Source organism: Ranitomeya variabilis, chromosome 7 (genome assembly GCF_051348905.1).
Source record: "Ranitomeya variabilis isolate aRanVar5 chromosome 7, aRanVar5.hap1, whole genome shotgun sequence".
NCBI classification, from domain to species: Eukaryota; Metazoa; Chordata; class Amphibia; order Anura; family Dendrobatidae; genus Ranitomeya; species Ranitomeya variabilis.
In genome coordinates this window covers 155025702-155050037 of record NC_135238.1, presented here as the reverse complement: position 1 = coordinate 155050037, position 24336 = coordinate 155025702, and the positions used below count along the sequence as shown (strand labels likewise).

General features: G+C 45.7%; 1 protein-coding gene across 3 annotated transcripts in view; it reads left to right on the top strand.

The window, feature by feature from the left end:
- Positions 1-10327: 10327 nt before the first annotated feature.
- Positions 10328-24336, top strand: part of LOC143784186 (thioredoxin domain-containing protein 6-like) — a 70316-nt gene continuing 56307 nt past the window's right edge. Inside the window, exons 1-5 of one of the 3 annotated variants that reach the window (XM_077272116.1) lie at positions 10328-10623; positions 13352-13409; positions 21153-21256; positions 22023-22094; positions 23838-23954. In XM_077272116.1, coding sequence (XP_077128231.1) covers positions 10591-10623; positions 13352-13409; positions 21153-21256; positions 22023-22094; positions 23838-23954 — 384 coding nt within the window. In that variant the 5' untranslated portion in view covers positions 10328-10590. Of the gene's footprint in view, positions 10624-13351; positions 13410-21138; positions 21257-22022; positions 22095-23837; positions 23955-24336 lie in introns of all 3 variants that reach the window. The other 2 variants (XR_013217729.1, XM_077272118.1) reach the window with 2 other exon arrangements.

The following is a 24336-nucleotide window of genomic DNA, read 5'->3' as shown; positions in this document are numbered from 1 at the left end:
CAAAAATGATTTTTAGCCCAGAATTTTTTATTTTCCCAAGGGTAATAGGAGAAATTGGACCCCAAATGTTGTTGTCCAGTTTGTCCTGAGTACAATGATACCCCATATGTGGGGGTAAACCACTGTTTGGGCGCACCGCAGGGCTCGGAAGCGAAGGCACGCCATTTGGCTTTTTGAATGGAAAATTAGCTCCAATCATTAGCGGACACCATGTCGCGTTTGGAGAGCCCCTGTGTGCCTAAACATTGGAGCTCCCGCACAAGTGACCCCATTTTGGAAACTAGACCCCCCAAGGAACTTATCTAGAAGCATAGTGAGCACTTTGAACCCCCAAGTGCTTCACAAGTTTATAACGCAGAGCCGTGAAAATAATAAATGTTTCCTTTCCTCAAAAATATTTTTTTAGCCCAGAATTTTTTATTTTTGCAAGGGTAACAGGAGAAATTTGACCCCAAAAGTTGTTGTCCAGTTTCTCCTGAGTACGCTGATACCCCATATGTGGGGGTAAACCACTGTTTGGGCACATGCCGGGGCTCGGAAGGGAAGTAGTGACGTTTTGGAATGCAGACTTTGATGGAATGGTCTGCGGGCATCATGTTACGTTTGCAGAGCCCCTGATATGCCTAAACAGTAGAAACCCCCCACAAGTGACCCCATTTTGGAAACTAGACCCCCCAAGGAACTTATCTAGATGTGTGGTGAGCACGTTCAACCCCCAAGAGCTTCACAGAAGTTTACAACGCAGGGCCGTGAAAATAAAAAATCATTTTTCTTTCCTCAAAAAAGATGTTTTAGCAAGCAATTTTTTATTTTCACAAGGGTAACAGGAGAAATTGGGCCCCAATATTTGTTGCCCAGTTTGTTGTGAGTGTGCTGGTACCCCATATGTGGGGGTAAACCACTGTTTGGGCGCACGTCAGGGCTCGGAAGGGAAGTAGTGACATTTGAAATGCAGACTTTGATGGAATGGTCTGCGGGCATCACGTTGCATTTGCAGAGCCCCTGATGTGCCTAAATAGTAGAAACACCCCACAAGTGACCCCATTTTGGAAACTAGACCCCCGAAGGATCTTATCTAGATGTGTGGTGAGCACTTTCAACCCCCAAGTGCTTCACAGAAGTTTATAACGCAGAGCCGTGAAAATAAAAAAGAATTGTTCTTTCCTCAAAAATTATGTTTTAGCAAGTAATTTTTTATTTTTGCAAGGGTAACAGGAGAAATTGGACACTAACAGTTGTTGCCCAGTTTGTCCTGAGTACGCTGGTACCCCAAATGTGGGGGTACACCACTGTTTGGGCGCACGTCGGGGCTTGGAAGGGCGGGAGCACCATTTGACTTTTTGAACGCAAGATTGGCTGGAATCAATGGTGGCGCCATGTTGCGTTTGGAGACCCCTGATGTGCCTAAACAGTGGAAACCCCTCAATTCTAACTTCAACACTAACCCCAACACACCCCTAACCACAACCCTAACCCCAACACACCCGTAACCCTAATTCCAACCCTAATCCTAACCCTAATCCCAACCCTAACCCTAATCCCAACCCTAACCACAACTGTAACCCCAACACACCCCTAACCCTATCCGTAACCCTAACCACAAGCCTAATCTTAACCCTATTTCCAACCCTAGCCCTAATTCCAACCCTAACCCTAAGGCTATGTGCCCACGTTGCGGATTCGTGTGAGATTATTCCGCACGATTTTTGAAAAATCGGATTTACAGCAGATTTCCAGTGTTTTTTTGTGCGGATTTCACCTGCGGATTCCTATTGAGGAACAGGTGTAAAACGCTGCGGAATCCTCACAAAGAATTGACATGCTGCGGAAAATACAACGCAGCGTTTCTGCACAGAATTTTCCGCACCATGGGCACTGCGGATTTGGTTTTCCATAGGTGTACATGGTACTGTAAACCTGATGGAAAACTGCTACGAATTCGCAGCGGCCAATCCGCTGCGGATCCGCGGCCAAATCCGCACTGTGTGCACATGCCATAACCCTAACCCTAACCCTACCCCTAGTTCTAACCCTAACCCTAGTGGAAAAAGAAAAAAAATATTTTCTTTATTTTATTATTGTCCCTACCTATGGGGGTGATAAAGGGGGGGGTTTATTTATTATTTTTTTATTTTGATCGCTGTGATAGAACCTACCACAGCGATCAAAATGTACTTTGTAATGAATCTGCCGGCCGGCAGATTCGGCGGGCGCACTGCGCATGCGCCCGCCATTTTGGAAGATGGCGGCGCCCAGGGAGAAGACGGACCGACTTCGGGAGGCTCGGTAAGTATGAGGGGGTGGTGGAGGGGTGGATCGGAGCACAGGGGGGGGGATCGGAGGACGGGGGGAGCGGACAGGAGCACGGGGGAGAGGACAGAACGGAGGACTGGGGAGGAGATCGGGGGCGGTGGGGGGGGGCAGAACATGATTTCCAGCCATGGCAGATGCTGTTGCAGCATCGGCCATGGCTGGATTGCAATATTTCACCATTTTCACAGGTGAAATATTGCAAATTGCTGATTGGCTGTTGCACTTTCAACAGCCAATCAGGGCGATCGTAACCACGTGGGGGCAAAGCCACCCCCCCTGGGCTGAAGTACAACTCCCCCTGTCCCTGCAGATCGGGTGAAATAGGAGTTAACCCTTTCATCCGATCTGCAGGGACGCGATCATTCCATGACGCCACATAGGCGTCATGGGTCGGATTGGCACCGACTTTCATGACGCCTACGTGGCGTCAAAGGTCGGGAAGGGGTTAAACCCTCAAACACAATATTTACAGTTGCCAGTCCTAGTGGTTGGGGAGCACACTTAGGGGACCAGTTAGTCCAAGGACTATGGTCGGTTACGGAGTCAGACGACTCATCTAATAAAAGAGAGCTAAAAGCTATCTATCATGCCCTATGTAAATTCCTTCCGCAGCTACACGGAACACATACCAGAATTCTGTCAAACAACATGACATCAGTGGCTTATATCAATCATCAAGGAGGAACAAGATCAGGAACTCTCGTGTCTATAGCCGAAGACATCCTAACTATAGCCGAAGAACATCTTCTGTCCCTATCAGCGCTTCATGTCAGAGGAGTGGACAACTCAAAAGCAGACTTCCTCAGTCGTCATACCCTCCACCTGGGCGAGGGTTCTAAATCATCGAATTTTCAAAATGATAACCGTGAAATGGGGTATACCCGAAATAGATCTCTTCGCTACAAGAGACAACAGGCAGTTAAAAAGATTTGCTTCAATGTTCCGAACCGACAACCCCGATATTCTCGATGCCCTCCAGGTTCCATGGACATTTCAGAAAGCATATGCTTTTCCTCCATTGATTCTTCTTCCAACAGTAATCAGGAAGATAAGGGAGGACAGAGCGAATATGATCCTGATTGCCCCGTTTTGGCCAAAGAGACCATGGTTTTCCCTGCTCAGAGCCATGTCCATCTCAGATCCATGGATTCTCCCAGAGGATCATGATCTTCTCTTCCAGGGGCCCTTCAACCACCCTCAGGTAAAGGGTCTACGGTTGACAGCCTGGAATTTGAGAGGCAGCTGTTAAAACTAAGAGGCTTCTCTGATAAAGTGATTGATACCTTGTTGTTAAGTAGGAAAAAATCCACTACATCTATCTATGTAAGAGTGTGGAAAAAATTCCTAAGTCTCTATCCATCGGCCCTGTCGAAAGAAATTCCTGTCTCTACTATTTTAGAATTTCTCCAGAGAGGACGTGATTTAGGCCTTTCAGTTAGTACTTTAAAAGTACAAGTTTCTGCACTAGGGGCCTTGTATAGTCTCAACGTTGCGGATGATAGGTGGATAGCCAGATTTATTTCAGCCTGCCAAAGATCAGAAACAGTTCAAATTCCCCACTTACCTCCTTGGTATGTTAATTTAGTCCTTGAAGCCTTGACAGGTCACCCGTTTGAGCCTCTACACTCAGTTCACATTAAACACGTCTCCCTCAAGACTGCTCTTCTTGTCGCTTAAAGGCCCCGTCACACTTAGCGACGCTAAAGCGATCCCGACAACGATACGACCTGTCAGGGATCGTTGCTGCGTCGCTATGTGGTCACTGGTGAGATGTCAAACAGTGAGATCTTCCCAACGACGCAGCAGCGATGCGGCGACCTGTCGATTGGTCGTTGGTCGTTGTGACCCTGTCACATAGCAGCTATTATGACGATTCAGACCTCGATGAGGGACGTCCTGTGTGACGTTGTAGTCAACGAGGTCGTTGGTAAGGTGTCAAACACAGCGATGTGTGCTACCCAGCGGGACCTCAACGATCAAAAAAAGGTCCAGGCCATTCCGACACGACCAGCGATCTCACAGCAGGGGCCTGGTCGCTGCTACGTGTCAAACATAGCGAGATCGCTACTGAGGTCGCTGTTGCGTCACAAAACTTGTGACTCAGCAGCGATCTCGCTAGCGACCTCGCTTAGTGTGACGGGGGCTTTAGTGTCGGCAAGAAGGGTAAGTGACATACAGGCACTATCAGTAGATCCTCCATTTATGTCAATATTTCCCGATAGAATTGTCCTGAAAACAGACCCTTCCTACCTACCTAAAATGTGTACTAAATTTCATAGATCAAGAAATTCTTCTTCCTTCCTTCTATAATAACCCTACAGATCAGGAAGAGGAAAGGTACCATACATTAGATGTGAGAAGGGCTGTAATAGCTTATCTAGATAGAACTAGCGCCTGGAGGAAGAGCAGGGCTCTCTTTGTTTCCTTCCAGGGTCAAAGAAAAGGAGCTGGTGTTACAAAAGGCACTTTATCCCGATGGATTCGGGAGGCGATATACCTGGCCTATTCGTCTAAAGGGGAGAATCCACCTGAGACTGTAAAGGCACATTCCACCCGGGCGATAGCATCATCTTGGGCTGAGCGAGCAGAGATTCCAATAGATCTCATATGTAAGGCCGCAACCTGGTCGTCTCCTACTACCTTCTATAGTCACTATAGACTAGATCTATCTGCCTCCACTGACTTGTGTTTCGGTAGATCAGTTCTTAACACAATAATCCCCCCCAAATAACTACGGTATCTCTGAAAGTCTCTCAGTGGGTGCTGTCATGGCGAAGAGAAAACACCGGATTACGTACCGGTAATGCTCTTTTATAGAGCCACGACAGCACCCCTTCACTTCCCTCCCAAATATATTAGTTTGCATATGAGCACTGTTAAGGGTGATTGGTTCTTGTAGTTATACGTAATTAAGTTAAGATAAATGATGATATAGAATTACCTACTAAAACTGGTGGGCGGTTCCTCGCAATCTCTGTAACCCAAACTGTGGGAGCGAGGGGGACCGCCCCTTTTATCTCTCCGTAGGGTTTCCTGTTCCTAGGGGCGGATCCCCTCTCTCAGTGGGTGCTGTCGTGGCTCTATAAAAGAGCATTACCGGTACGTAATCTGGTGTTTTGTGGAATAACCATGATTTTTAATCACAGCTTTAATGCGTCTTGGCATGCTTTCCACCAGTCTTTCACACTGCTCCTGTCACAATAATTTAAGCAGTTCTTCCTTGTGCGATGGCTTCAACTCCCCCCCCCCCCCCCCCCCCCCAAAAGAAAAAAAAAAAAAGCGCTCACATGACTGCCAGCAGAAACAGAAAAAAAGTGTATGTATATAATTTTTTTTTTAATTTATTTATTTGGGAATAATCATAGTAGTTCTGGGCCCCTAAGTACAATTTTCTGATGCCACAATCAGGAGCATCCTAGCAGCACAAGTTTTAGCTGTTCCTTCCTACATATAGATAAGAAAACAGACCGCGCTGAAACACAGCAGCGGGACCTTTTTTTTTGTGATTGTGCATGTTCCCAATAATAGAAACTAATAATCTTATCACAAATATAATTGTGACATGTTCTATCTGTGTTAAAGGATCTTGTCATGTCTGATTTAAGATGTCACTGGGAAGCCGCCGGCTTTCAGTCACCCAGGCGTGCTAGCACTATTAGTCACTACTCACAACACTGTAAGCCAGCCCTGCGACTAACAGCATGCTCTTAAATGCATCAGTGCGGAGCCGACTATCTGTGGACAACAGTCCCAATTCCGTCGCTGTGGGCGGTGACTGTAAAGGTTCCAAGCACGCTTAAGTATATGACTAAAAGCCATGAAGTTCATTTCATCCCAGGTGCTGCACTTTCAGTACCACGTCCCGTTATCTTCATAATTAAATTAACCTGCAGATTAGACCTATATCTGAAGGATAATAGCATTATCACCCATAACAGGTTCCATTTAAATATCCCCATACAGGTAGTTTAGATATCAATTCTCAGCTATTATATGAGAAAATACATACAAATAATCTTTTCAGGTACTTAATTATTTGAGGTCTGCGAGCAATGCAGACCTCAAATAATGCAAAAAAAAACAAGTTCATAATCATTTTGAAACAACAATACAAATTTTTTAACTCGGGAAGAGTTCAGAAAAATCACAGCTTTCATATGTCTTGGCATGCTTTCCACCAGTCTTTCACACTGCTTTTGGGTGACCTTATGCCACTTCTCGTGCAAAAATTTAAGCAGTTCTTCTTTGTTTGATGTCCAGACAAAAAAAGAAAAAAATGATGGTGCACTCACCGGTCTTGTGATTCAACAATGGTTTATTGCGGCATATGCAGGAAAACAACTAGGGAGAACGTGGATTGAAGAGGACAACGGCCGTTTCGCGCAGCTGCGCTTCAACGGGTCCTGATAGTAAAAGGAAATGGGCAGACACCCTTAAATTGTCGTGATCCAATGGGCCACCCATCCCCCGACACCCACCACGATACAAAAACCCACCTACCAATATGTGATAAAACACTTAAATAGAAACAAATAAAAACATTTGACAATGATCAATCTTAGAGCACTAACAACAAAAGAACATAATAGTTGAACAGGGTTCATAACAGATAAACAAATGCGAAGGTAATTGTTTATAAAAAAAAAACTGCCATATCAATTTTTTCATTTAGTCCCAAAGGACCCATTGCCTCTGTACGGAGAATCCATTTCCCTTCTCTCCTAAGAAGCAATCTGTGGAGATCCCCACCCCGTTGAGGTAAACTGACCTGCAGCTTTGGCAAAAATTAAGAGACCACTGGACAGTTTTATAAAAATCAGCTTCTCTACATTCCAGTGTCAGTTGTATTCCAACCAGAGTACACCTCATTCTACTTAATGTGCTTCTGTTTGAGTGATCACCTGAACCAAATTTTATTTAACGAAGGAAAGTATAAAAAACACTGCTGTGGTGTTCACAATCCTCTTGCAACAGGACAAGCTGGAAGGCAAAACAAGTGCTAGTAATATCCCAAAATTAATAGGAATGAAAAAATAACTTTTAACCATGCCAAAGGAGTTGAAAAGAAAAGTCTTGAGTGAGGAAAAGAAGGGCGCAATTCTGGCTTTACTAGCAGAGGAACACATGTTGCCTCCATCCTTAAAATTTCTAAGATGGCAGTCCATTACAACAAGGTCAAGCAGCAGACATTGAGGACAATAAAGCTACAGACCGGCAGAGGGCGAAAACGACTCTCCACTAACCGGGATGACGGTCATCTTACTAAATGTCACTCAGCAACTGCAGGATGACATCAATTGACCTATGAAAGGAATAAAATGGCAACTGGGGTGAAGTGCACAGCAAGAACAGTTCGTAACTGGCTCCTAGAGGCAGGACTCGAATCATGTAAAGCAGGAATAAAGCCTTTGATCAATGAGCAGCAAAGGAGAGCCAGGCTGAAGTTTGCCAAAGACCATAAGGATTGGAACATAGAGGACTGGAATAAGGTAATCTTCTCTGAGTCTAATTTTCAGCTTTGCCCAACACCTGGTCATCTAATGGTTAGACGGAGACCTGGAGAGGCGTACAAGCCACAGTGTCTTGTACCCACTGTGAAATTTGGTGGAGGATCAGTGATGATCTGGGGATGCTTCATCAAGGCTGGGATTGGGCAAGAAAAAAAGAAGGGTAAGAAAAAAAAGAAGAAAAAATGAACACGGCACTGCTGCACCACCTACCAAGATACCCGCAACTGGGAGCTGCTGCTATGCCAATACTGCCGACACTATCTGCATAGACCCTTGGGTGCACTTCATACGTAAGTATGCAAATAGTCCAGACAAAAAAAGAAAAAAATGATGGTACAGCATTAAAAAGGGCGGTTGGCAATAGTTGCATCACTCCCCATATTCCAAAAAAGAATGGAAAGGGCAACAAATTTGTTTTTTCTTTTAAGTTTAGTCCGATGGATAGGTATATCAGGTCCATTATTAGAAGAAATTGGTATATCTTGAGCAAGGATGCAGATCTAGCACAGATGGTAGAAAATGGTCCCTTATTTGCTTCTCGTCGCAGTAAAAATTTGAAGGACTTATTGGTCCAAAATTGCTTTGTGGGTGAGCAAGAGAATTGGTTAGACACAGTAGCCCCTAAAGGCAATTTTAAATGTGGCCATTGTAATTTTTGTTCTTTTCACATAACAGGTAAGTTACATTTTGGTGCGGTTTTCCATCAGGTACGGCAATTTATTTCATGTAGAACTACATATGTAGTGTATGTTATTATTTGCCCATGTGGTTTTTTCTATATTGGGAAAACCATTCGCCCGCTTTTTGTGAGAATAAGAGAGCATTTTAATTCAAACCGCACAGGAAAAGGAGCTCCACGACTCATTGAGCATGTCAGGAAAGCTCACGCAGGTAACACTAATGTGCTGCGTTTTGCGTGATTGGAACAGAGTGAAATGTGTTGCATGTTTGTGATACCTGGATGCAGTTGTCCTTCTTTGCCTCCAAACGTAACATCACTCTCCCCTAGAGGAAAGTGACATTACTGCAACGACCAGGTCCCTGGAGCGTTGCATCACACACAGCAGGACACCTCCTCCATGTCACACACAGCAGGACACCTCCCCCGTGTCACACACAGCAGGACACCTCCTCCGTGTCACACACAGCAGGACACCTCCTCCGTGTCACACACAGCAGGACACCTCCCCCGTGTCACACACAGCAGGACACCTCCCCCGTGTCACACACAGCAGGACACCTCCTCCGTGTCACACACAGCAGGACACCTCCTCCGTGTCACACACAGCAGGACACCTCCCCCGTGTCACACACAGCAGGACACCTCCCCCGTGTCACACACAGCAGGACACCTCCCCCGTGTCACACACAGCAGGACACCTCCCCCGTGTCACACACAGCAGGACACCTCCCCCGTGTCACACACAGCAGGACACCTCCCCCGTGTCACACACAGCAGGACACCTCCTCCGTGTCACACACAGCAGGACACCTCCTCCGTGTCACACACAGCAGGACACCTCCTCCGTGTCACACACAGGACACCTCCCCCCTGTCACACACAGGACACCTCCCCCCTGTCACACACAGGACACCTCCTCCATGTCACACACAGCAGGACACCTCCTCCATGTCACACACAGCAGGACACCTCCCCCGTGTCACACACAGCAGGACACCTCCCCCGTGTCACACACAGCAGGACACCTCCTCCGTGTCACACACAGCAGGACACCTCCTCCGTGTCACACACAGGACACCTCCCCCCTGTCACACAGGACACCTCCTCCATGTCACACACAGCAGGACACCTCCTCCATGTCACACACAGCAGGACACCTCCCCCATGTCACACACAGCAGGACACCTCCCCCGTGTCACACACACAGGACACCTCCCCCGTGTCACACACAGCAGGACACCTCCCCCGTGTCACACACAGCAGGACACCTCCCCCATGTCACACAGCAGGACACCTCCTCCATGTCACACACAGCAGGACACCTCCTCCATGTCACACACAGGACACCTCCCCCCTGTCACACACAGCAGGACACCTCCTCCATGTCACACACAGGACACCTCCTCCATGTCACACACAGCAGGACACCTCCTCCGTGTCACACACAGCAGGACACCTCCTCCGTGTCACACACAGCAGGACACCTCCTCCGTGTCACACACAGCAGGACACCTCCTCCGTGTCACACACAGGACACCTCCCCCCTGTCACACAGGACACCTCCTCCATGTCACACACAGCAGGACACCTCCTCCATGTCACACACAGCAGGACACCTCCCCCGTGTCACACACACAGGACACCTCCCCCGTGTCACACACACAGGACACCTCCCCCGTGTCACACACAGCAGGACACCTCCCCCATGTCACACACAGGACACCTCCTCCATGTCACACACAGCAGGACACCTCCTCCATGTCACACACAGGACACCTCCCCCCTGTCACACACAGCAGGACACCTCCTCCATGTCACACACAGGACACCTCCTCCATGTCACACACAGCAGGACACCTCCCCCATGTCACACACAGTATGGCAGGAAGCAGATTAGAGAACACCTACTATTTCCGGTGCTGCTTGGAAAGCGCTGTTCTCTCAGGCCCCTCCTCCACTTCTCTTCCATTGGCTGCGGCTCAGTGAGGCGTTTACTTGTGTTGTCATGGAGACCCAGGGCTAGCGTTGTTGCTTCTCCTAGGAGACGGAGCGCGCTGTGTACGAGGCGACGGCTGCGCTGCAGACATGGCCGGTAAGAAGAAGGACATTATCCTGCAGGTGAGAGATGCTGGAGGCGCCGTACACAGGCTGATGTCAGACCGATCGGAGCCGACATCTGTGCATGAATGGGTCCATTATTATCTGACTGCCATCTGTGCATCTGCCAGACTGCGGGCCTAACCTATAAGGCTAAGTTCACACCATGTCTTTTTTATGCCTCAGGAAGCAGCAGCGGTTTTTTTCCCTGAAGACCTTTTTAGCATTTGGGTTTTTTGTTGGTTCTTGAGCTGTCCCATTGCCTTGTATGGTAAGGTACAGAAGACGTCTGAGCAATGGACCGGTCAGAGGTCCCTACTTTTTGCTTGGCTCCTTTGGAGACCTGAAGGGGTTAAAAGACACGCAAAAGCCTGAGCATATGAAGAGTAAGTGGGTTTACATAGACATGGCCATATTCACTGTTCTGGGCATTTTCTGGGCACTATTCAGCCAGGAATCCGCCAGAGAAAGACGTCATTCCTTTCCACAGAAGTGAGGCCTCAGTGGGACGGCTGTTTGTCGCACACGTGTCGTTCAGAGAGGGCCCCTGTCCGTTCTAGGGCGCTGATCACATGTCCGCGACGTTTTACAGTCTGATTGTCCACTATAGAATGGAGGCCTGTCAGGTTCTGACCCGAGTCACGGATCAGTCTCACCCAGTCAGATATATGGGTCTCAGATGCCACCCGTGTGCCGCCCCAGCGCTGTCCGATGTTTACAGATCAATATACAGGAGAAGCTCGGACTTATTACACAAGAACAGCAGACGTCGCACCGATAGTAAAAATGGACACATGAAATAAACATAGCTGAAAGTCGGGGCGAGCACGAAGTGATTACAGTCATTGCTCGGCGCGGCGGCTGCACGCACGGCACACATCTTTGATTGACAGCTTGTTGCGCATAGATGTGCTGCACCGGAGATGTCCATCAAAGTGCAGGTGCGTTTTCCAAGTTGAGCGGTTCCCTTTAATTTCTTCCACGGACTCCATCCCACAAAGCCCATAAGTCATGTATTGTGGTCCAGGTTTTCATATACATGGATTTTTTATTTTTTAAAGGGGTTGCCAGACTTTAAATGATTTAAATGATGCATTCTGACTGCTATGTACAGCTCAATTGAATTCCCCACTGCAAAGGTCCCATGGCTGCCTACTGACCTCATAGCAGCAACGTCATCAGTGCTGTGCCAATGTGTCCGGAAGTTTATAATGTGAGCACGGGAGGATTTCAGTCTTCCCTTACCTGCAAATATATAGCCCGTCAATGACTGTAAGGCCTCATGCACACATCCAGGGTGTTTTTCATGGATATAACATGTACCCATGATAATCTATGGAGCTGTTCACTTGTCCGTCTTTTTCCAGTAGCACAGATAACAAGGGCCAATACAAGTCTATGGGTCCATGAAAAACACGTAGAGCACACGGACAGCATCCATGTGTTTTCCATATGTTTTAGCTATTTAACATTGAAAAGAATAGGAGAAGCTTTGTCATTTATTTATTTATCCAGCTGTAAAAAACACTGATAACAAACTGACCACCACTGATGACACACTGGCCACCACTGATAACACCCTGACCACCACTGATAACACAGTGACCAAACACAGATTACACACTGACCACCACTGATAACACAGTGACCAAACACTGATGACACACTGACCAAACACGGATGACACACTGACCACCACTGATAACACAGTGACCAAACACTGATGACACACTGACCAAACACGGATTACACACTGACCACCACTGATAACACACTGACCACCTCTGATGACACACTGACCACCACTGATAACACACTGACCACCACTGATAACACAGTGACCAAACACGGATTTCACACTGACCACCACTGATAACACACTGACCACCACTGATAACACAGTGACCAAACACTGATGACACACTGACCAAACACGGATTACACACTGACCACCACTGATAACACACTGACCACCTCTGATGACACACTGACCACCACTGATAACACACTGACCACCACTGATAACACACTGACCAAACACGGATTACACACTGACCACCACTGATAACACACTGACCACCTCTGATGACACACTGACCACCACTGATAACACACTGACCACCACTGATAACACACTGACCACCACTGATAACACAGTGACCAAACACGGATTAAACACTGACCACCACTGATGTCACATTGACCAAAGAGTGATTACACACTGACCACCACTGATGACACACTGGCCACCACTGATGACACGCTGACCAAACAATGATGACACACACCAAACACCACTGATGAGACACCGACCAACTACTGATGAGACACCGACCAAATACTTATTAGACACTGATGACACACTGGCCACCACTGATGACACACTGGCCAAACACGGAGTACACTCAGACCACCACTGATGACACGCTGACCACCTCTGATGATACAGTGACCAAACACTGATCACAGGAGGATCCAAAATACTGATGATACTGGTGCAAATGTTTTGCATACATAAAAATACTGATGTCTGAATGAGGCTGAAGGAGGGCTGGGGGGAGAGCTCCACTCATGATTATTTTTCGATAGTTTGTATGGCGTTTTGGGTATCAGAAGAGTGGACCTGTTCACAAACTTTGCTGCCCAGCATAATCTGGTGACAGATCCCCTTTAAATAAAGAGACCATTTACAGTCTGTTTCCATTGTTTTTAGACATCTAGCATATTATCTATTTTTGTGTCTTTTCAGATAATCATAAATAATCAGGAACAATGGGAGGAGGTACTATCCACCAAAGGAATAATAGGTACGATGGAGATATCATCTTTATTATTTCCAGGGAGGTGAAACAGTAAAATTAGACCTTTACCTTATAACAGACCTCCACTTTCACAAGAAAAGAATTGTAGCCCAGGACAATGCAGTATAATAATTTTTGTAAGCCAAGATATCGATTTTTGCTGATACCCCACAGTACGGACCACCCTGCTGCAGGTTATCACTGAGATCAGGCTTCCATTTCAGAGCTGGTACAGAGCAAGGAGCCGCGAGTCACTGATTGCTCGCCGTTCTTCCTATCCTAGAAGTGACCACACACGGGAAGCAAAGATATTTACTGTCTGCCTAATACTATGTTCCCTTGATGAGACTTTGTTGAGAATTTTATGCTGCATATTTTTTTTTAAATGTAAGTACGGTAACCTATTTTACTTAATGGGTGCAGAAATGGTGCAGAAAATCTGCAAAAGCTTACCAAAATCTCTTGGCGGGAACGTAGCCGATTGTCCAGCATGAGCAGTGCAATTCCTATGCGATCTGTCTTTTAATCATACAAGACACCTTCACCACCATTACCTATTTGTGCAAATGAGATACATACCTCCCAACTTTTGAAGATGGGAAAGAGGGACAAAGTTTGCGGCGTGCGGCAAATTTTAGGCTACACCTCTGACCACACCCATTCATAACTAGCCACACCCATATCCACTTCCCAACCACACCCATTTAGCACTGCTGATCACACTTTCATAAAGAATAATTATAAACAAAAAAATATGGCCACACAGTGCTCCATACTGTATATTGGCCGCACATGATACTTCGTACCGTATAATGGCCACACATAGCTACTCCTACACACGCGGCTGCGCTCTGTACACACACGCTCCACTCCATACACCTTGTACACACGCGGCTCCGCTCCGTACACCTCGTACACATTTAGCTCCGCTCCATACACCTCATACACACGGCTCCGCTCCGTACACCTCATACACACGGCTCCGCTCCGTACACCTCATACACACAGCTCCGCTCCGTACACCTCATACACACAGCTCCGCTCCGTACACCTCGTACACATTCAGCTCCGCTCCGTACACCTCGTACACATTCAGCTCCGCTCCGTACACCTCGTACACATTCAGCTCCGCTCCGTACACCTCGTACACATTCAGCTCCGCTCCGTACACCTCGTACACATTCAGCTCCACTCCGTACACCTCGTACACATTCAGCTCCACTCCGTACACCTCGTACACATTCAGCTCCGCTCGGTACACCTCATACACACGGCTCCGCTCCGTACAACTCGTACACACTCAGCTCCGCTCCGTACACATTCAGCTCCGTACACCTCGTACACATTCAGCTCCGCTCCGTACACATTCAGCTCCACTCCGTACACCTCGTATACATTCAGCTCCGCTCCGTACACCTCGTACACACACGGCTACGCTCCATACACACACGGCTCCGCTCCATGCACCTCGTACACACACGGCTCCGCTCCGTACACCTCGTACACACACGGCTCTGCTACATTCACACTGTAAACACCTCCTGACCCCACACATAACAGGCAGCGCATCACCAGGGCACGTGCTTCTCTCCAGAGAAGGGGGTGTGTGAGCCCTGTGCCAGTGCTGCATGGCGCTCACCTGCAGGTGCCCTCACCAGGGCATGTGTTGCTTCCCTGGCAGTGATGGAGGGGCAGCGACAGCACAAAGCCTCATTAGGTGCAGATCAGTAAATATGGAGACATTTCTCTGCACGGTGAGAACTAGTTTCCTTTGTCACAAGCAGAGCAACAAGCAGCCTGCTGCAGCACATGGCTACCGAGCATGCCCACTCCAGCTCATTATCCTGCTGGCACCTACCTGGCACCACACACACCGGGGACATGAGGGTCGGTGTGCCTGCTCGTCCTGCACAACATCCAGCTGAGCTCCTCGTCCTCCTCCTCCTCGCCACGTCTGTGTCCTGCGGATCATGACCCCGTGCCCAATGCTGGCAGTGCCTCCTTCATGCCACAGGAAGCCCTAAGAGTAAAACTCAGGAACATGGGGAAGGGGCGTGGCCTAACACAAGGGGGTGTGTGACGGCTAATTCTCCTGTGTTGTTTGCGGGAGCAGAGTGTCCCGGGCAGGACAGCGGGGAAAAGCATCAAATGCGGGACAGTCCCGCACAATGAGGGATGGTTGGGAGCTATGGAGATATGTTAATTATCGCATGCCTAATCTTAATTCAACATAAGATAATGGGAATAGTTCTATTAGGTGGACTACTATAACCACCAGGGGAGGATTAAGAGTAGCCAGGGCCTTGGGAAGTTTAGAAGGTAGGACCTTGCACCCTCCCCTTCCACAGGTACCCGATGTATCACGTGACATATTACATGATCCCCTTTGATAGATCATGTGATAGATCATGTGAGTAACACACTGGTGCTCTGGTGCACTAACCAGAAATAACATAGCGCTATGCATAATAGAGCAAGGGAGGGAGATTAATTTTCCCAAGTGGCCACATGGATTTGGTCAATATTATTATAAAAAATTATGAATAATTGTATGACGGAATATTGAGCAGAATCAATATGTTAACATCCCCCTATATGCAGTATGACCCACCACATAGCCCACTACATACAAAATGAGCCAGCACACAGCCACATCAATCAACATCCAAAGCAGCCGACCTATGGGGCCCTTATACATGTACACCATAACAAAAAAAAAACTAAAAATTCCTTTATTGGTGTATCCCTACCACTACAACAGACCACGCATCAATAGGTGATCAAATAATATGTAATGAACATATATAAATATATACAATATAGATTCTAGTGGCCTGAGGGGTTTATATATATATATATATATATATATATCATCAATATTTTTCAACAATCTGACCAGATACCCCCCTAATAAAGTACAAGAAGAAACATATATGATGCCCTTGTCTAACAAAGAATAACCCTTCAGATCATAAATGGCCAGTCAAGTGGCAGCACAAGTATACCACGAAACATCCATATACCTCATAGTCATGTTTCTCATGTTTCTATGGACATGGACTATCATATATTTTTGCTCTGGCAAAAAATTAAGAGACCACTGCAAAATGTTCAGTTTGTCTGATTTTGTCTTTATAGGTATATTTTTGAGTAAAATGTAAATTGTTCTTTTATTCTATAAACCTCTGACAACATGTCTCCGAATTTCCAAGCAATACATTTTGCATTTTTTTCTGACAAAGAAAAATGGTCAAAATTTAAAAAACAAACAAATGCTTTCAGACCTCAAATAATGCAAAGAAAACAAGTTCGTAATAATTTAGAAACAACAATACTAATGTTTTAGCTCAGGAAGAGTTGAGAAATCAATATTTTGTGGAATATTGTGCGCAACCTCCACTCCACAAACTCATTCACCCTCGCAGAAATCTCAAACACCTCAATTTACACTCACTTTCTGAGTCCCTTCTCCCTGTTACAGACATAGCTTCCTTCCATGACACAGATGCTGCTGCCACTTTTTATAACACCACAATAACAGCTACACTTGATTTGGCTGCCCCCCTCACGCATAGCAAAACTCGTACAATCAACAGGCAGCCCTGGCTAACCAGCCTGACGAAAGAACTGAGACGGGCTTCCAGGGTTGCTGAGCGGAGATGGCAGAGATCTCGTTCTGCTGAGCACTTCACTGCATACAAGCAGTCCCTCGCCAGCTTCAAGTCCACCCTCACTGCTGCAAAACAAACCTACTTCTCATCTCTCATATCCTCCCTGACTCACAACCCTAAACAGCTCTTCAACACTTTCAATTCTCTACTCTGTCCCCCAGCACCTCCTCCCTCCCCTCTCATTTCTGCTGAAGAATTTGCCTCTGTCTTTAAGCAGAAGATCGATAACATCAGACAAAGCTTTGGCCCAATGCCCCTCCTCTTGACGTCTCAGCCCTGTTCCAAAGCCAGCTTCTCCACCATGACAGACGATCAGCTCTCCATCCTTCTGTCAAGATCACATCTCACCACTTGCACGCTTGACCCGCTCCCGTCCCACCTCGTTCCTAACCTCGCAAAAGTCTTCATCCCAACCCTAACACAACTCTTCAACCTCTCACTTACAAACTGTGTCTTCCCCTCATCCTTCAAACATGCATCAATCACACCTATCCTCAAAAACCCTCCCTCGACCCATCCTCTGTGTCCAGCTATCGCCCGATATCCCTTCTCCCTTATGCCTCAAAACTACTGGAACAGCATGTCCATCTTGAACTGTCCTCCCACCTCTCCTCCTGCTCCCTCTTTGACCGGTTACAATCTGGCTTCCAACCCCATCACTCAACTGAAACTGGCCTAACTAAAGTGACCAATGACCTACTAACCGCCAAGAGCAAGCGACACTACTCTGTCCTCCTTCTCTTTGACCTGTCTTCTGCCTTCGACACTGTGGACCACTACCTCCTGTTACAGATTCTCTCATCTCTTGGCATCACAGACTTAGTCCTATCCTGGATCTCATCATATCTAACAGACCGGACATTCAGTGTCTCCCTCTTCCACACAACCTCCTCATCTCGCCCCCTGTCTGTCGGTGTTTCCCAAGGCTCAGTTCTAGGCCCTCTACTCTTCTCCATCTACACCTTCGGCCTGGGACAGCTCATAGAATCCCACGGTTTACAATATCATCTCTACGCTGATGACACGCAGAGATCTACCTATCTGGACCTGACCTCACTTCCTTACTGACCAAAATTCCACAATGTCTGTCTGCTATTTCATCTTTTCTGCTCGCTTTCTAAAACTGAACATGGACAAAACAGAATTCATCATCTTTCCCCCATCTCACTCTACCCCTCCACCCAACCTATGCATCAATGTCAATGGCTGTTCACTTTCCCCCATCCCGCACGCTCGCTGCCTCGGAGTGATCCTTGACTCTACCCTCTCTTTCAAGCCACATATCCAAGCCCTTGCCTCCTCTTGCCGATTCCAACTCAAAAACATTTCCCGGATCCGTGCATTCCTTGTCTATGAAACCACAAAAACACTAGTACATGCCCTTATCATCTCCCGCCTCGACTACTGCAACCTCCTACTCTCCGGCCTCCCCTCTAGCACTCTGGCACCACTCCAATCCATCCTGAACTCTGCTGCCCGACTAATCCACCTGTCTCTCCGTTATTCCCCTGCCTCTCCTCTCTGCCAGGCCCTTGACTGGCTTCCTATTGCCCAGAGGCTACAGTTCAAAACACTAACAATGACATACAAAGCCATTCACAACCTGACTCCTCCATACATCTGTGACATGGTCTCCCGGTACCTACCTACACGCAACCTCCGATCGTCTCATGATCTCCTTCTCTACTCTCATCTCTTCCTCCCACAACCGCATCCAAGAATTCTCCCGTGCTTCCCCTATACTCTGGAACTCTCTACCCTAACACACCAGGCTCTCGCCTACCACGGAAACCTTCAAAAGGAACCTGAAGACTCACCTCTTCCAACAAGCTTACAACCTGCAGTGATCCTGAGTCTACTGAACCGCCGCATGACCAGCTCTACCCTCTCCTAGTGTATCCTTACCCATCCCCTGTAGACTGTGAGCCCTCGCGGGCAGGGTCCTCTCTCCTCCTGTACTTGTGTGTGCATTGTTTTACTCATGTTTATTGTACTTGTCTATATTTGTCCCGTTCACATGTAAAGTGCCATGGAATAAATGGCGCTATAAAAATGTATAATAATAATAACCATGATTTTCAATCACAGCTTTCATGCATCTTGGCATGCTTTCCTCTAGTATTTCACACTGGTTTTGGGTGACCTTATGCTACTCCTGGTACATAAATTTAAGCAGTTCTTCTTTGTTTGATGGCTTGTGACTATCCATCTTCCTTTTGATTGCATTCCAGAGGTTTTCAATGGGGTTCAGATCTGGAGAATGTTTTTTTTTTTTTCTTTTTTTTAAATTTTTGCCAGAGCTGTATATATAGATCCTATATGGCCTGAACCGTAGTGTACTTAGCTCTATGGCATCATTCAATGCATTTCCCCCTCTTTTGGTCATTCAAGGATTCATCAGGGAATTCCATCAATCAGAACAAGAAAAGGAGACCATAAGCCGCACTGCAATGAGGAAAATAGGTCAGAGGCCCACGCATTATGCCCCCTACGTACAATGAGCCCCCACACAGCCGCCTTTATACAGTATGAGCCCTCATATAGCCCCCTATATACAAAATGAGCCCAAACACAGCCCCCTATATACAGTATGAGCCCCCACATAGCCCTGTATATAAAGTATAAGTCCACACACAGCCCCCTACATACAGCATGAGCCACTACATAGCTCCCTAGATACAGTATAAACCCAGACATAGCCTCCTATATATAGGCACACATCCCGTACACCTATTAATAAAAAAATACTCACCTTGGCTCCGTTCTCCTGGTGCCCTGCTCTGAATCTCGTGGCTCCACTTGTACTTGTGGCACGTACGTGGGGGCGTGCGCTGGCTGATGACACTATCGCGCTGGCACGTCACAGCTCAGGCGACGGGAGTTTCCCTGAAGTTGTGCTGCCATCGTGTATCGTCAGCAGCAGAGTGGTGCACAAACCATTATAATGAGGGCTATTTGACCTTGGGCACTCCGTAGCCGCAGACCCTGGATGGTAGCCCAGATTGCCCTCATTATAATCTGCCTGTGATAACCACCCTTACTCCATCACATTGGTTTTGTGACATTTTCTTCAAGCGATGCTCCTCTCTACAGCTACTGTCTGCATATATATATATATTTTTTATGATGGGTTTAAATATTATTATTTATCTGATGTGTCAAATCGCTTGTGTGCCTACCTGAATGGGCCCCTCTGAGGAGGAAGACGAGGAGCCCACTCATTATGGAACATATATAAAGCATTGTTGTGCTATCTGTGCATCATGTTTGTATTTTTTAAGCCCTGAAAAAGGCCAGATATGGCTGAAACGTTGCCCTGTCATTTTTCTGTGGTCTGTTTTTAACATTATGGAATAAAGTTTGAACTTTTTATAAAGATTTGCCTTTTGGTGCCTCGGCTTACTTGGACTTTTGAATTATCCGTATTCGCACATTCAGTATTTGGTGAGGTTTTTTTTACCTCAGTATGTGTAAGCCAAAACCAGGAGTGGGACAATCAGAGGAAAAGTATAATAGAAACATATGCACCATTTCTGCATTTATCACCCACTCCTGGTTCTGGCTTACAAATACTGAGGTAAAAAACTCACTAAATATTGCACATGTGAACATGGCCATACACGTTAGATAGCCGGTTGGTTCCACAGGTTCAGCCAAGTATTGTTTAATATAAATTATGGGGGCCTTTCCTACTAAATACCCCTGCAGATTCAGCCAGGTGTAGAACCTCACACAGCACGCCCTGATCATGAGGTCAGCTTACTGCAAAACGAGCGAGACCAGAGCTCTCCAACAAAATGGAATAAAGATGAATTATCCTATTACATTTATCCATTGGAGATCTGGACTCGATCTGTTTGGGGTTGTGAGGCTGAAGCCTGACACCACATGCACTAAGTATGGATGGATGACTATCTGATTAAATAGAATTTCATCTTTTGTGCCGCTATACTCTTTTTTTTTTTTACTTGTGAGGTCCAATAGATGATTGTGCCAATCCAGAAGCCAAAGTGTGACAGACGTCTGAGTTCGTGTTCTCAGTGTGTCGTATTTCTACTTATCAGTGTTTTATTCTTAGTGGTGGATGTTTATCAGGCCTGGTGCGGACCCTGCAAAACAACTGTGAGCCTGTTCCGAAAAATCAAAAATGAATTAGGGGATGACCTCCTGCAGTTTGCTGTGGTAAGAACGACAACATAAGATGGATTTAATACATGTAGCCCAGGAGAACATAAGAGTATGACAAACATTGTAATAAATGTTAGTAAGAGAAAGTGGCAAGTTCTTTGGTGGAAAAAAGACACAAACACACATGAACCCATAACAAGTGGCGGACACGGCGTTAGACCACGCACCAGGCTTCTCCACATTGGAACGACATAACCTCACGCATCAAGTGCGGCGGGTGCTCTATGACAGCACAGTGCCTCTCTTATTTAAATATCAGATTAGGCATAAGAACCACAATGGATATTACACCATTAATAACACCGCCTGACTCAAAGGAGCCTAAGTCTAAGAAATTGATCATAGGATACTAAGGGGACACAGTGTCTCTCTTCTCCTTATTACTACTTCGCACCAAATAGCAGTCGGTACACCGATGAAGGTCATTGTTGGACTGAAACATCTGGACTCAGTACTACAGTTTTTGACTGCATTAAAATCTTCTTCATTTCTTCAAAGGTTGAGTGCCAAGTTTCTTTACCACAGTAATTGGTTTGGGACCCTACTTGAGCACCACCCCAGTAGTGCCACGTCACATCACTGTGATTATACATTGTAGCACACCAAGTAACCCAGCTAGATATAGCCTTGATTTCCCAACTTTGTTGTGTATATATATGTGATTTACTACATGCAGAATTATTGCTTTGTCCAATAATTTGCTGACATCTTTGTGTTAGAATTTTGCCTTTTTTAATTATTATTGTATTCTGTTAATTAGGCTGAAGCTGACAGCATTGATGCCCTTGAGAAATACAGAGGCAAATGTGAACCTACCTTTCTTTTCTTTGCTGTAAGTTATTTGTGTAGTTTTGCCATGCCAGACAAAAGGCCCACTCTACTAGTCACATAAATCTCTCCATTTAATTTCTAGATTTGCACTCCATCTTTTTTCTAGTCAGCCTGCAAAACTGTCATTAAAAGGAGTGTGAAAACAGTCTGGGAACTTTGCTTGAATGGGTTATTTGATACCTATAATGCCCTTTATGAATATCGATATTTAACCTCTAACCACTTTTGTAATTTGCTTTATTGTAAAATTTCCCATTCCTATGTATTTTCCTATACAGCTACTCCCTATAACTGTTTCTTTTTTTTTACTTCCTGTGTCGTTTCATTTGAGGGGAGTCTCAAATGGGATGTCGCAGAATATGATTTGTTTCAGGGTTAGTGACACCAGCTCTGCCTCACAACTTCTGTCACCAACCTAAAACAAATCAGGGGTGATGCTGGTGTCACTCACCCTGCTTCTATCACCAGCCCCTGATGATGTCCTGTTTCAGAGAAATAAATTGCATGCTGGCTGTGACAGAAGAAAAGTGCAGGTGCTGCTCTCACCTCTCACATAGCCTATTATCACCGTGATTGATTCCAGATATCATCAGAGGATGGCTCTAAAAGTAGCTGTGGTAAGGGACCACAGCACCAGATGACTTCCTGTTCATTGCGGGGTGATAAAATTCGCAGAGATGCAGTCATGTTTTAGACTCCTCTCAAACAAAACATTTCTGGAAGTAATGTAAAAAAGGCACATATAGGGAGAAGAGTAGGGTATTTGAAAATAAATATTTACGCAAGGCATTTTAGGTATTGAACAACGAACAACCCTTTTAATCTTAATGTCAGCTCCAGCCTCCCTCCCCCTCTCCATCTCACTAACTAATGATGGACACAATGTGTATATGCAGATTATTATTATTTATTTATATAGCACCATTAATTCCATGGTGCTGTACATGAGAAAGGGGTTACATACAGAGTTATAAATATCGTTTACGGTAAACAAATTTACAATGACAGACTGGTACAGAGGGAAGAGGACCCTGTCCTTGCGGACTTACATTCTACAGATACATAGCACTCTATCATGCATATAGTAGACGGATAATATTGAGTCATATTTCTCTGCCATTTTAAGGAGCTGTTGACTTTTATATTATAAAGAAGCCTATGGTGATCCTAAAATGAAAGGGAAAAAAACCCTTTAATTGGCTGCAGTGGTGACTCTCCGTCTGAGCTGGAAGAGAGAGTTATGACGACCATGGGCTCATTTGTATAGTAGTGGTATTTATGGCTTTATATTCAGGTGACAGATCTGCTCTAAAGTGTAACCTGATGCATACTTCTTTAAAGGGGTTTTCCCACGAACAAAGTTAATTTTAATCAACATTGTATTCAATAGATTATGGAATAATAACAATAATTTCCACAATTGGATGTGTTTAAATAAAATGTTCCTGTGCTGACATAATCTTATAAATGTGCCCCTGCTGTGTACTGTGTAATGGCTGTGTCTCACCATTATTATTCAAAGATTAGTCAAAGATTTATTGATTACAATGTTGATTAAAATTAACTTTGTTCATGGGAGAACCCCTTTAACAATTAAATCGACAAATCAGGGAATGCTAATGATAAGTCTTATAGTGAAATCTAACCATAACTAAGTGATTTGTGTGTATTATGATTAAGACTTGTCTCTTTTCATCATCATTAATTTGTATTATTGTAATTCATTTGTATTGTGTCTTGGAAGGGAGGGGATCTGGTTGCAGTAGTCAGAGGGGCCAATGCTCCATTGCTGCAAAAAACTATCATTGAACAGCTGGAAGCAGAGAAGAAAGTGTTAAATCACGGTCTGGATCGTAATGTGGTAAGAAAGACTTTTCTCTATATGTGTATATGATTGGGGCCAGGGCCCATTCACACTTTCCAGATAGGGTGAGAATTTCGCTTGGTTTCCATACCTAAATCCTTGTCAAATGTGTTATTATTCGACATACAGGACAAGCAAAAAAAAAAGAGAACCCACATTTTATGCCCCTCTTCACATTCAGTGGTAAAATAAATTGCACAGATTTTTGTTCACATCATGGAGCTAAAAAATAATCTGCGAGAAGAACAAACAGATTCAATATTCTTGCAGATTTCACACAGAGGGGTCATGGACTATTCCCAAACAGATTACCGTATTTTTTGGATTATAAGACGTAGTTTTTTACCCCAAAATTTGGGGGGAAAATGGGTGTGCATCT